The following is a 13,580-nucleotide window of genomic DNA, read 5'->3' as shown; positions in this document are numbered from 1 at the left end:
CTTGAGCAATAAGGGACTATTTGTGTTTTTGAACAGCTCTTAATAAGACTAACAAACCAAGTTCACTTCACATAGGAGGTGAGTTACAGTATTTAGGCCACCAAATATACCCTAACCCCCGCTCCTTAATGAAGAAGTAAGCAAATGCAGCTGAATGTTTTGTTATGCTTCCAATCAAACATCCAATGACACATATCCAAAAATCAATCAATCATTACTCTTGAGTATGGTTTCATCACTCTCAAATGCTCCCTAGGGTAAGGTTAGCAGACGTCCCCGTTTCCCGGGACAGTCCCCGGATTTACAAATCAGTCCCCATACAAAATCCATTGAAGCTGAAAAGTGTCCCGGATTCATTGGAAAAAAATTGGTAACCTTACCCTAGGGCTAAGCTCTCTCCTGACACAATGGTCCAAATATAATAGTGAAATGATTACTCTTGAAATTTCATTTGAGGAAAAGAAACAAAAGCCTTGCCTTAAGAGACAAATGTTTAAGAAGATAAAATATTATTCATAGCACAAGAAAAGTTCTATCCTCTCCCAGGAAGGTATGAAATAAAGCACACATTGTATTTCTGGGCCACTACCACTAGATTTTTAAATTTATATTTTTGTCAAGAACAGCAGCACATTAAGGCCAGATGCTGGCTCTAAGGATTATGCAGGGATCAAGGCAGTCATGCACTGTACACGATAAAAGAGCAAAAGGGGGGGAGGGGGAGAGTCAAACAGCAAATCTATGCACACTTAGTTGGAAGTAAGTCCAATTAATATTAAGAATAATGGGCACTTGCCCCCCCAATGTAATTAGGATCAGGTTGTTAGAAAAATAACATGGAAATGAACAGAAATATTAGGAGTTGGATCCAGTGTTTTGTTAACACTTTAAGGGCCCATTGATTCACGGGGTCTACTCTAAGCACGACTACGTATGCATCCAACCAAAGGAGTTTTCTAAGAAAGAATTCTAAATTAAATCTTTTACAGAAATGTTTCATAATAGTAATTGCAAGAAGCCAAAAAGACTTCTTCCTTTGTCAAGGAATGAAGAAACATTTGGCATGCATGCAAATAACAAATTCTCTTTAGATACTGCAAAGAAAATAAGCAAATGAAATATCTGAGTTCATATAATATCTAAATTAAGTATTATTAACATAATCCCAAGATTCATTGTGTATTTTTTGGTTAAATGCTGGATTGGACCTTACTAAAGTTAATTTTTTGTAGTTTTAATATTTAAGTTGTGGGTATAAAGAATAAAAATGAAAAGTGTTTATTACAAAGCACATTCCCTTTTCACACAAGAGGAAATGGTTTTATAAGAAACAAATATTCATGTGTTAAAATATTTTTTTAAAATCTCATCAAAAACTTAAACCTGCAGTAGACCAATCGGTTTTGGTTTAACCGAAACAAACAAAAATATAGCTGCAGTGAAATAATAGAGGCAACTTCAACAATAAACAGGAAGAAGAAAAAACACTTCCAACTCCAAATAAAGTGAACATTTGCAAAAGAAACAAATGAAAATACCAGTTAACACTACTACACTTGACTGTTAGCAAGCAGTCGTAAGATTCTTCTTGTGTGTGTATAGCATGTGTCAAAATAGATCTGAGCAAAAATCCATTATTTTAATTAAACATAACACATCTGATGCTCAGGGAAAGATGGAAAAATAAGGGCATCATCCAGCTCTGTTAAAATAGCTGGGAGCTTTGCCAGTGACTTCTGTGGGTTGAGCTCCAGAGCCTAGATACAGATGTTCAAAAGTCCCCAAGTTCACTACTACCGAAACTTGCACCTTGTTGTGTTTCCAATCAAAACTAGCAAATTGAAACAAATGTTCATTAGTGGAGCTATTTATAGAGCCCATGTGCTGTATTGAGGGGGGCGCTCAAAAAGTTGTCAAAACCCAACACAGTATAATTATAAACTATCAATATGTAATAAGATTGATCACAAAAATCCCACACATGTCTACTCAGAAGTAGGCACCATTGAGTTCAATGGGGCTTACTCCCAGGTAAATGTGCATAGGGCTGTAGTCTTTATCCTTCTGCAATGCATCCATAACATAAATTTTCCATATAACACTGACAGATGTTTCTGGATACTAATGCAACATATGTGAAACACACACATCTTCGAAAGAAACATTCCTGAATATCAATTTATACTGATGCACTTGCAATACTGTGATTATTTCTTTTGGATGAAACTATGTGTCCTAAATAACTAAACTAGCCATGGCACAAATATACATGTGTATCCAGCCCAACCACCTGCCCACACACTGAAACACAAACTTTTTAAAAAGCAACAACACCTATATATGTGAAAATACTGTGCCTACAACAACCAACCAGTTAAAAACTGAAACATTTTGTCATACACACATACAACAACACACGCCACAAATTACACATGAACAAAATCTGTATTATACTCACATAGAGACTACACTACCATCTCTGTTTAGGAGTCGCTCCAGAGCTTAGTTAATACATGCAATTTGGCCGCTGGCCTTGAGCTACAGTAGGTCCAGAGGAGGGGGGGCGGGTAGAGACAAAAGTCCTTCTTCCAAAGAGGGAGGGGGACAAACCTTGAGGTGATATAACAGTTTCAGTGAGAAAGCCGCTTAGTGAAAAAATATTGTGTAGGGAAGTATGTGGAGCAAGCAATCTAGCAGCATGCAGGAATTATATCCTGATTGAAAATACTGGGCCATGGTCCAAACTAATCTAAACTAAAGCAGGTCTGTGTAATAACTTCTCTTAACAATCCACAGATGTTAGGCAACCAAACAAACACACTGATGAAGGATTACAGTCCTTTAATGTGGCTTCTGGACCTCCATGCGATGCACCAGGAACTCTAAGGAGGATTCTGTGTTAGAGAGAGTTAGAATCTGCATGTAATCTAACTGCTTCTAACGTGGAATTGGAATAGATTGCTAAGAAATAAATTTGCAGTTCATTTCTTGTTCTTGGGTGCGTCTTGATGCAGCATTTCAGCAAATCATCAACGCGGTTACTGTGTACCTACATAAAGCACATGTATGTTTGCATGTGTGAAGCTATGTTAAAGCTGGACCAGTCTGTGTTCGACATTCTGCCTTTGCACAGAATACTGAGCCTGGGTTTGTGGCTCATCGTGATTTATCAGGGCTGAGCAGCATGCTGAAGCAGCAACGCTGCCAGAGCACTCTGCTTCACTCCTCCTCAGGTGTGAGTGAGATAAACCAACCAAGAAGTCTTGGCTTTGCATTACATCCAACCCCAGGATAATGGCTTGCAATTCCACTACAACCCAGGTTTCACTAGCCAGCCTGGAGCCATCATTTAATTCATTATAAGATTTCTTAACCACTCTCCACCGTAAGATTTCATGGTAAAGGTAAAGGGACCCCTGACCATTAGGTCCAGTCGTGACCGACTCTGGGGTTGCGGCGCTCAGCTCGCTTTATTGGCCGAGGGAGCCGGCGGTTACAACAATAAAATGTACAGTCATAAAAAACATAATTACTGTTTCAGAACACAGAAAACTGTTCCAAATGGGACAGAAAAATATAGATTCAACAAAATGAAACTAAAACCTTAACTATCAATGCCCAAGGAACCATGAGGCATGTTTTCAGCATTTGTGCCTGGCATGTAGATTGTGGCTTGTTTTGTGGCAAAAAAAACCCCAGTGATCCCTGGTTTGGACTTAACAGGAAGGCAAGGGCTTTATGTTTGTTTATCTTGGTCATGCCAGGGGAGGAATGAAGCAGGAGCAATTCGGCAATACGATTTGCTCCTGGCAAGCCACGATAAACCAGAAATTCTAGCATATTTTTATGTGTGGATCTGGTGAAAGTGTTCATTTTCATGCTACGTGGAAATCTTCCCATGTGTTACCTTATCACAAGTAAGTCTCACTGACCCCTTTGTGTGGCAACACTTATGCTAATAATAATAAAGAGTCAAGCACACACAGGATTAATCTCAAAATGATGAGTCCAGGATTCACACACAGATCCATGTGAAAACATCACTGTGGTGGAAACATGCTTCAGAGAAGTAAAAGGACTGCATGCTTGCATTTGTGTGAATAGTCTGGAGTGTTTTATTCATAACCACATGTAAGCCTCGCACTTACTGTCTCTGGCCCTTCCCACTGCAGTCCGTGGCCAGCAGAGACATTATTCCTGTACTAACACAACATGAAAGCAAAACATGAAAATCCTTGCAATGAAATTGCAAACGCACCATACATTGCATAAGTTGGCACTTACATTTTCGAATTTTTAACTGCTCCCTGCACAAACATGGAGTAAAAACACATTATCTCTTAAGCAATTTTCTATTATTGTGGAACTGAAAAGGCTGGTTCACACAGCCTATTGTCCATTGGGGGACGCGGGTGGCGCTGTTGGTAAAACCACAGTGCCTAGGACTTGCCGATCGTATGGTCGGCGGTTCGAATCCCCGCGGCGGGGTGAGCTCCCGTTTCTCGGTCCCAGCTCCTGCCCACCTAGAAGTTCGAAAGCACCCTTAAAAGTGCAAGTAGATAAATAGGTACCACTTTATAGCGGGAAGGTAAACGGCGTTCCGTGTGCTGCGCTGGTGCTGGCTCGCCAGAGCAGCAATGTCACACTGGCCATGTGACCCGGAAGTGTCTGCGGACGGCGCCGGCTCCCGGCCTCTTGAGTGAGATGAGTGCACAACCCTAGAGTCTGTCAAGACTGGCCCGTACGGGCAGGGGCACCTTTACCTTTACCTTTACTGTCAGGAACATAAAAATCAACATGATCTAAATGTTATGGTTCCCTCAGCACACAATCCTTGGCCAGAGCGTGTGCAAGTTCACCCAGCATCTACAGCTACATTTAAGACCAGGTGTTATATAACACCGTTAAGCACTGAACTTACCACTATAGCTCTGCAAAACAGTAGCAAATCTACCTTAAGTCACATTTTATGGAGTTTGAATTTGGATGTTGGCTATTGATTCACAGTAGCTTTAAGCTCTGTGCATTTTGAGGCTGCTCTGGTTTTTGTTTCCTTCATTGCTTTTCACTGCCTTAGTTTCCCTGCACCACAGCCAGTGACCAAAACAAATAAATCATCACTACAGATAAGAACAAATAAAAACATATCATCCACATCAAAGAAGTGCTTGTCTTCATTTTAAGTAGTTTATATAGTCTGCCTTTCCATATAGGATTTGGAAAAGGGACAGATTTACACGGCTTTCCATAGCCTCTCCAGCACTTTGGCGAGGCTCAAGATGTTGACAACGTAGCTAAGAATTGCAGAACGTATCATGCTGTCAGGCACACCGAGCAGATTCCGTTAGAACATTATGTTTTGATGACAGCATTATTGGTTATATTTGTTCAGGAGGACGGTGTTCCTAAAAACAAAAACAGCATAGGGGAATGTATTCTGTCTACTAATTAGATTAAACCATTTCCCCCACCAACATCAAAATGTCAACTATTCTAATTTACAACAGGCAGTAATCTAAATCAAGCCTCATGGCACTTCTCTCAGTAGGCCAGTGGGGCGAGCATACAGATTCACACAGCAAAGATTCTTCACCCCCAGACGCTTTCCTATTAGTATTAAAGCCTTTGTTTTTGGAACATGGTCCTGATCTGGTTGCTAACGCTCTGTTATATTCCCTAAAATAGGGAAGAGTGCTGTGAAGCACCCTGAGACCGATGGATGAAGGATAGCATACAATAAACCAAATAAACAAAGCGTGGAACCCAGTCAAATTTATTCAAATGTCCATTCTTCTCTAAATATTGCTTAACAAATATACAAGGAATTTTCAATTGATTTTAAAATTCTTCAGGGGATGAAGATACTGCTTTGGTGTCTCCTCCATTAGAAATCTGTGATTGTAGGCCTGTATGGCTCAAATTTCATCCCTCCCTATTTTTACCTGCCTACTTTAGGCTCATGGAGAGAGAAAAACTAAGGTTTTTGCCTTGTGTCAGGGAACTGTCATCGCAGTCAGGAGTGGAGGAAGGGCTCCCGAGCGATGCCAGAGAAGGTCCCAGCAGGAAAGGAGGGGACTCAGTGACCGGGGAAGGAAATCAGCGTTACACCAGGGAGAAAGGCGGGCAGTGGCGGGCTTCGGTGGGATGGCTCCAGGACTCTTCGCCTGAGACCAGCGGGGATAGCATTGGTCCTCCACTGCCCACACCCACCCTGCACAGAAAACTTCCGCCCAGGGAGGCTAGGCGGAGACTATCCGTCAAGAAACTTTTATGTTGGAAGAAGTTCAGGAAACGCCCACTGACGGATTCTGCCAGTGACTGAGACAGACGCGGAATCAGGACTGTCCAGCCAGGGAAAGGTTTATCCAGGCAACCCCACCGAGAGTGGCGGCAACTTACGCACGAGCAACCCCCAATTCCCATTACACCTTGATTGCTTAATTTATATAGCTGACACAATTTCAGAACGGGGGGGGGGGGGACTTGATCGAAGTATAAGCCGCAATACTATTTATTGAACCTGAGGCCACAAAAACAGGTACGCCTTAATATCAGACATATGGACGAGGATAGATTCTGCCCTGTTTACATAAAGTCTAGCCAAAACAGCAATCTCCCTTCCCTTCATTACTTTTTTTTTTAATGCACATGAAACAAAGAATGCTTCGCCTGCCACTGATGTATGCTTCACATAATTATGGTGCTAAACTCTGGCGTAGCTTCACTCTGGTTCAGGCTCCTGCCTATGACAGGTCAGTCTGATCAACAAACTAGTAAAATCAGAAAATCTGAATGTGAGCCAATCTAGGCTCAGTGAAATCAACGAGAGTAAAGCTGGCTTAAACTCAAGTACTCTAACTTCTGTGGTTTACAGATGTGCCTGCAAAGCACTGCCCTCTTTTGCTTGAAAAAAATAATAATACAGAAGATATAGAGCTTGGTTAGATTCATAAACTATTAAGATGTTTTCCCTCTCTAGCATCTTGCACATACAGTGATATGCAACCTAATTCACATGCCAGTTTTATGTGGCACTCAATTTTTATGTTTCCATTCTATTCAGGCTCTTATTTCATTTTCATCACTGGTCTATCTGAGCTATCATATTCCTCTCATAAATTCTGAGGGTCAAACTGCACATCGTGTTTCATGCGGTAGCATACAGCTATATCTGTTTTTCTTAAATTAATTACAGCAGCCAGGGGTGGGGACACACAATTGTTATCAGGATCACTTTGTGCAGGAAGGATAGATTTATCCCTTCCCATGTGTAATCCCTTCTGCACAGTCCTGCTCAGCATGGCTATAAGGATTAGAAAGAAGGTGCTATAGTGTCAATTTAAAGTGAGGTTCTTAGCCATTCTAGAGGGAGGAGGTGATTTTCAGGGCTGATACAGTTGGGAAGAGAAGGGGTAACTTATGCACTGTGATCCCAAAAGTAAGATGGGGTTCAATAGCTATAATGAAATAAAAAAACAAGCATTAAGCATAGCATGAGGTTGGATACTGGCATTTTCATATACTGGTACGTGGGCTGAAAAATAGACAAGTCAGAGACACATAATGAATTGAGGGTGCGTGCGTGCGTGTGTGTGTGTGTGTGTGTGTGTGTACAACTGGGATATCCCTCCTCCCGTAGTACAATAGTACAAAGTGCCTGAGCGCTAAGGCTAGTCCAATAGTGCACTTGCTCTGTAATTATAACTGCTGAGGTTTGAGAATAAGTGAGTAAGAAGCAACTTATCTAGCCCATGACCCAAGCAGTACAATGAGGGACAGATACTGTTGAATCCTACAGCCCTTTAAACATATAGTATCCCCCCCCCCCAGGATTTTAGGGGAGGGAAGTGAGTACTGGGAAATGAATATCACACAACACACTTTCCCTAAACCCTAATATTCCCCCAGGATACTATAAGATGCTAGCCACGGTTCAATGCAGTCATTTTTACCACCCTGTTCCTCCTCCTCCTTTGTAGATGCTGCAAAAGTTTCTGCCTCCCGGAGGCCATGTTCTGGGGTTTATTATACTTTGTTTTCCTACGTGGGTGGCAAGTCTTGTAACGATACACAAACCCCTACCTTGTTTGTGAGTAACCCCATTTTGCTGCCAAACTAATAGGTACAGAACATTAGAAGGTTTGTCCTCAGAAGGAACAAGTGGGAACCTGCAGCAAAGTGTTGAAGTATATCCCCAGTCACTAACAGGTTCAGGATACAAGCCAGCTTAAAACAAGAGCCTTATAATGCTTTTGGGGACTTATTACAGGCAGGTGGGTGGGGAGAGATTGCAGGAGAAGAAAAGGGGCATGATTGCTTTTTCTTTCTTCATTCCCTTGTTATTCACTAAAGCTGCATTTATTAATTCAAAATTTAATCTTATGTCACTGCCAACAGAATTTGCTTTGTAGAAGGGGGGGGGATCTTACATAAGATAATCATTTTTCCTGGTTAATAGCAGTTCAAACCATGACCAGTTATCCCCAGAGGTTATATTAGGTTTTCCCCCCTTTGCAGTGAACTGCACATCAATAATGCTGTATAAAGTCAGGTGTACTAAACAGAACAGAAAGACTACAATCCATTGCAGATATGCAAACATTAGAATATCATGCGAAGCTTCCTATTATTTTTAAAATGTCTGTGTTTATCATAATGCTACAGGGAAAAGCTTCTCTTTTTTATGTGAAATTATTAAGCAACTGCATAATTTTTAAAATTCTAGCGGTACAAACCTATTCACATTTATTTGGAAGTAAATATCACAAGATTCAAAGTGTCTTATTCCCATCTCAAGTTTTACATGAGAACGATGCATCTAAATCCAGCAGAAGCATGAAAACTGCTTCAGCACCTACTTTCAGCACATATTCTGCTTGAACTTGGACAGGTATATGCAAAACGGTGCTAATAGTGATTTCCCTTCCACTCATACTTCTTTTTAATCAAATCCATTATAACTAGTCACACATGCAAAGAAATACTATTTTGTAAACAAAACGTGTGCAAGCACCGAGTAGAAAAAGATGCTGGACTGGAGAAGGTCCTACATGAAAATTCATGATCTGAAACAAGCCCTCACAGAGCAAAAGGCAGTAAACATACAGAATACATTGGCACCCCTGGAAACATTTTGCCAGCCAAGTAGAATCTTCCTTCCCTTTAGAGCCATCAATGGAAAACAACCGTCACACGAGAGATGTACATTTTAGATTTACCAAACCTACACTATTTAAGCCTGTTCAAGTCAGTCTAGCCTGGGGGTGATATTTACTCCACAGCTTTGAAGTTGTCACCTGAGATCAGGTGACAAACAAATGAGCAGTCCATGGAGTGGAAGAGGAAAGGACCCTGCCTGCTGGTGAGATGAAATTATCCACCCTGACCTGCTGCCTCACCTGGATTAATTTGGGCAGGAGAGGACCTGTTTATTGAGCAATGGTGAGTCATTTACAGACGTTACTGCCACCTGCATCTGAAAGCATTTCTGAGAGAGCTGAATATGGTTATGGGCAGATGTGAAGCAATTTGCATTCTGGGCTTCACTGTCAGCTCTGTTACTGCTAAGGGTCTTAAGATGTATAAATGTAGCTCCTGCATTTGAAAACCAATACAGTATTTAGAACAGCAATTGAAATTCTGGGGGGTGGGGGAGGGTTTAAAAATAAATCAAGGCAGGAAAACTGGACTAGTATGTGAATGCTGCATGAATCTGTTAACAAACATTACTGCAAAGGGACAACAAAGGGCTCCCCCCTCCCCAACTTTCACCTTTGTTGCTCCTACCTTCTGGGGTGTCCATGGTCTTTTCATAATTCTCTCCCACCTCTTGTTCCAGATGCAAAGGTCTGAGGCTAAGTTGATTAAGTCTGTGCTATCTGTGCTACCGAGCACAAGCGCAACTCAGTAAATCTGGGGTGGAAGATTTGAGGAAGGGGGAGAGAAAGTATCAGTGCTCTACAATAAATCTGAGTGGATATCTTACGATTTCAAAAAAGAAAGCTGGAGGAGAAGCAATGTACTTTGGGGGAGAAAAGGGGATGTAAGGGTTTTGGTTAGTTAAATTTGTTGGGGAGGACTAGGAAAAGGGTAGAGCATCGTGAGATTAACATGGAAAACTTGGACGTTGAGAAAGAAGGAGATCAGGACAGGAAAATGCTGTGGTGTGTTTTGCGCCAGTATAGGGATATCAAAAATATTTTATGATGCATCAAAAAATACCTTTGACAACCAGTCTGTAAATTGTCGTTTGCAACAATTTAAGAGAAACCTTGATCTTAAGTTACTACACTGGCAGGTCAAACATGGAAGAAGGAAAGGACTTCTGGTTAGGCAAAGGGGGAAAAGGAAAAGAAGTGCAGAAGAATGAGATCTGGAGAAATTAGATGGTAATGAGAGTCTATGGTTCAAAATAGCTATTTCTATGATACTAAGTTTAAGTGAGATTAGAATTTTGCTTTAAGTATTAGCAATCCATTCAGATCCCTGGCACTTACCTGTATTAATGTGGCTGGGTATTACCAAAAACAAGCACAAAACTCACACAATGGGAGGCATATAATGAGCTGCCATCCAAAACATGAATGTATGTTCTAGGCTGGAGGGAAGATGTGAGTGATCACTCCATATCACTAAAAACGTCACCACCATTTTCAAATATGATAATCAAGATTTTGTTCATGGAGTCTTGTTGACACCAAGTGGATATAGAATGCTCTCTCCAGGAGGTCATGATTTGCAGGTACCTCAATTTAGGGGTAAAAAGTAACCCTGTGTTCAGAGGCTAGAGATCCACATTTCATGGAAAAGGCCTAGAGAAGGCAGAAATTCTCTGGATAAAAATGATCTTGTTAAAAATGACAGTGGTGTCACACAGCAGTGAAAGATTAAATCATTTAAGAAAGCCGATGCATGGGAACGCTTAGGAACACAAGGGAATATCAATCCTTAGTAGAGATTAATTTCCATGTTGATATAAAGAAATTGTTGAAGGAAAAGAGGAATAGCAAAAGACCTACTAGAAATAAGGTACTTGTGGCTTATGAGTTTGCAAAGCTCAGTAAAAGCCTGGCAATCAGCCAGCCATCTTAAACAATGCAACTCAGCAAAACCGTACACGATGATCATCATTCGTTAAAAACCTTTGATTCACATTTAATAATAAATACTTGCAACAGCAAGGTTTGTCAAATCCGTTCCATAGGCTGAATTAAACAATTGGCTGACTGGGAATAAGAAATCTAAGCACCGAGATATGAAAAGGAACAGCCCACAATAGCTAAGGGAAGACCAAAGAGAAGCACATCTGAGGACTTTCTGACAAAGGGAAAATCAGGACTGTCTGTATTGGGGGAACCTGGACACTTTCTCACAAAAGTACAAGAAGGCAAAATGGCACAACTAATTCTTGTGGAGGTCAGAAGCCAGTTACTCCAGGTTTCAAAGTGTTTTAGTGCACAGCTCTAGCAGAGGATGAGAGGGGGGAAGCCTGATCCCACAGCAGAGGCTTAAATGAGAACAAGAGATAATATTCATGCTTTTTTCAGAAAAAGTCACAGAACTTGGGAAATATGTGGGAGATCAACCGGAAGTGTGAAGATTTAAGGAAAGTTTGCTTTGCTTTTATTTCCCTGCTTTCCATTTTCTGGAAATTTTTTGCATCTCCAATGTTCCCCAAGCACCACCCAGTCATCTAAATGTGCATTGCAGCCATTGTTGATCTAAAAACAACTGATTTGTACTTAATAACAAAAAGCAAGGTAAAGCAGGAACCCTCCAAGAAACCTTAAATTTAGTTAGCCCTTACTTTCTTACATATAACCTGTCTTATTCTCATGTATGGGATTTGTTTTCTAATTACATTTCAACCATTAGAGCCGTGAACATTCACTGATAGATATATATTGTTTGTACTTCCATGTCACTGCCCATGCTACACTTACATTCACCATTTACCTCATTCAGATCTTGCACTCTCATTCACAGCATTCATACACCTGCTGTTCACCCTATTCATACACATAATCACTCATGCACCCTTTCACATACTCAGCTTAACTGAACACAAGTGCATCAGTACAGTGGTACCTCGCAAGACGAATGCCTCGCAAGACAAAAAACTCGCTAGACGAAAGGTTTTTCCGTTTGCGATTTGCCTCGCAAGACGAATTTCCCTATGGGCTTGCTTCGCAAGACGAAAACGTCTTGCGACTTTGTTAAACCGTTAAAACCGTGCTTCGCAAGACGAAAAATTCGCTAGACGGCAAAACTTGCGGAACGAATTAATTTCGTCTTGCGAGGCACCACTGTACTGTCTCTTCACTTCCTCATACTCCTTTCTGCTAAAATATCATGACTCCTTATTCCCCTCATGATGGTAGTTTGATATCTTAATATTCACGGCACCACAACAGCTAAACCAATAGCTGTAGGTTCTCATTTCTCTGACCTCTGGGGTGTCTGTGACCCAGCAGCTCATGCGATAGCTGGGACATCTCAAAGGTCATAGCCTTCTTCTACCTTTTCATTATCCAAGTTCCTGTTGTGCTTTCAGAAAGGTTGTCAAATTTAGCACCACCCAATTTCAGAAAGATGTGCTTTCATTTGACAAGTCACTCATATCTCTATAGCAGTTTGAAATGAGCCAGCAGCTCATCCAAATTTGGCTTTGACTTCACCATTAGAGTAAAGCAGAGGTAGGGAACTTTCCCCCTTGAGATGTTGCTGGACAACAACTTTCATCATTTCTGATCACGCAAGCTGGGGCTGGTGGGAGTTGGCACCCAACAACACCTGGAAGGTCCCTGGTTCCCCATCCCTGCCATAGTGATACTATAATATTTGGTAATAGCTGATAACTGCATGCAAGATTAAGTTTATCCCTCTGCTTTTCCTCTTCTAGACTTCAGAGCAGTACTGCATACAAATAATCTGACTGAAGAGCCAATCACACCCGGGAAAGCCAAGCTCTGGAAAGTTCCACATTATGAAGAAATGAGAGATTTCGTCAGCTCTAGTGTGAGAGAGAAGGGAAAGGAAGAATTGCTAGTCACTTGAATAAGCAGGAAATACTGTAAATAAGTTTTGCAGGCTATTGAAGCTCTACTAAAATATATGCATTATTTTTAACCAGTGACCACAGTTGGCCAGAAAAAAAGCGAACAAGTGTGTATCACCAGCTCTGTCATTACTGAATTCAAGTCTCTAAAACAATGGTCATCTGTTAAAAAAACGGTAAAGGACCCCTGACAGTAAAGTCTTGTCGCAAATGACTCTGGGATTGAGGTGCTCATCTCGATTTACTGGCCGAGGGAGCTGACATTTGTCCACAGACAGTTTTTCCGGGTCATGTGGCCAGCATAACTAAGCTGCTTCTGGCAAAACCAGAGCAGTGCACGGAAACACATTATTTACCTTCTCACTGGAGCGGTACCTATTTATCTACTTGCACTTTGACATGCTTTCGAACTGCTAGGTTGGCAGGAGCAGGGACCGATCAACAGGAGCTCACCCCATCGCGGGGATTCAAACTACCAACCTTCCAATCAGCAAGCCCTAGGTTCAGTGGTTTAGTCCACAGC

At 41.3% G+C, this 13,580-nt stretch overlaps 1 protein-coding gene across 48 annotated transcripts in view; it reads right to left on the bottom strand.

Moving 5' to 3' along the window:
* RIMS1 (regulating synaptic membrane exocytosis 1) overlaps nt 1-13,580 on the bottom strand; it is a 245,825-nt gene that overhangs the window by 135,803 nt on the left and 96,442 nt on the right. The window contains exon 1 of one of the 48 annotated variants that reach the window (XM_081186871.1): nt 9,787-9,909. The exons of the other annotated variants lie outside the window; for them this stretch is intronic. Coding sequence (XP_081042997.1) covers nt 9,787-9,813 — 27 coding nt within the window. The 5' untranslated portion in view covers nt 9,814-9,909. Of the gene's footprint in view, nt 1-9,786; nt 9,910-13,580 lie in introns of those variants that run through there. 48 annotated transcript variants of the gene reach the window in all.

This window comes from Podarcis bocagei (assembly GCF_964188305.1).
Source record: "Podarcis bocagei genome assembly, chromosome: 3".
In the NCBI taxonomy this organism is placed as follows: Eukaryota; Metazoa; Chordata; class Lepidosauria; order Squamata; family Lacertidae; genus Podarcis; species Podarcis bocagei.
This window is presented reverse-complemented; position numbering and strand designations above follow the sequence as displayed.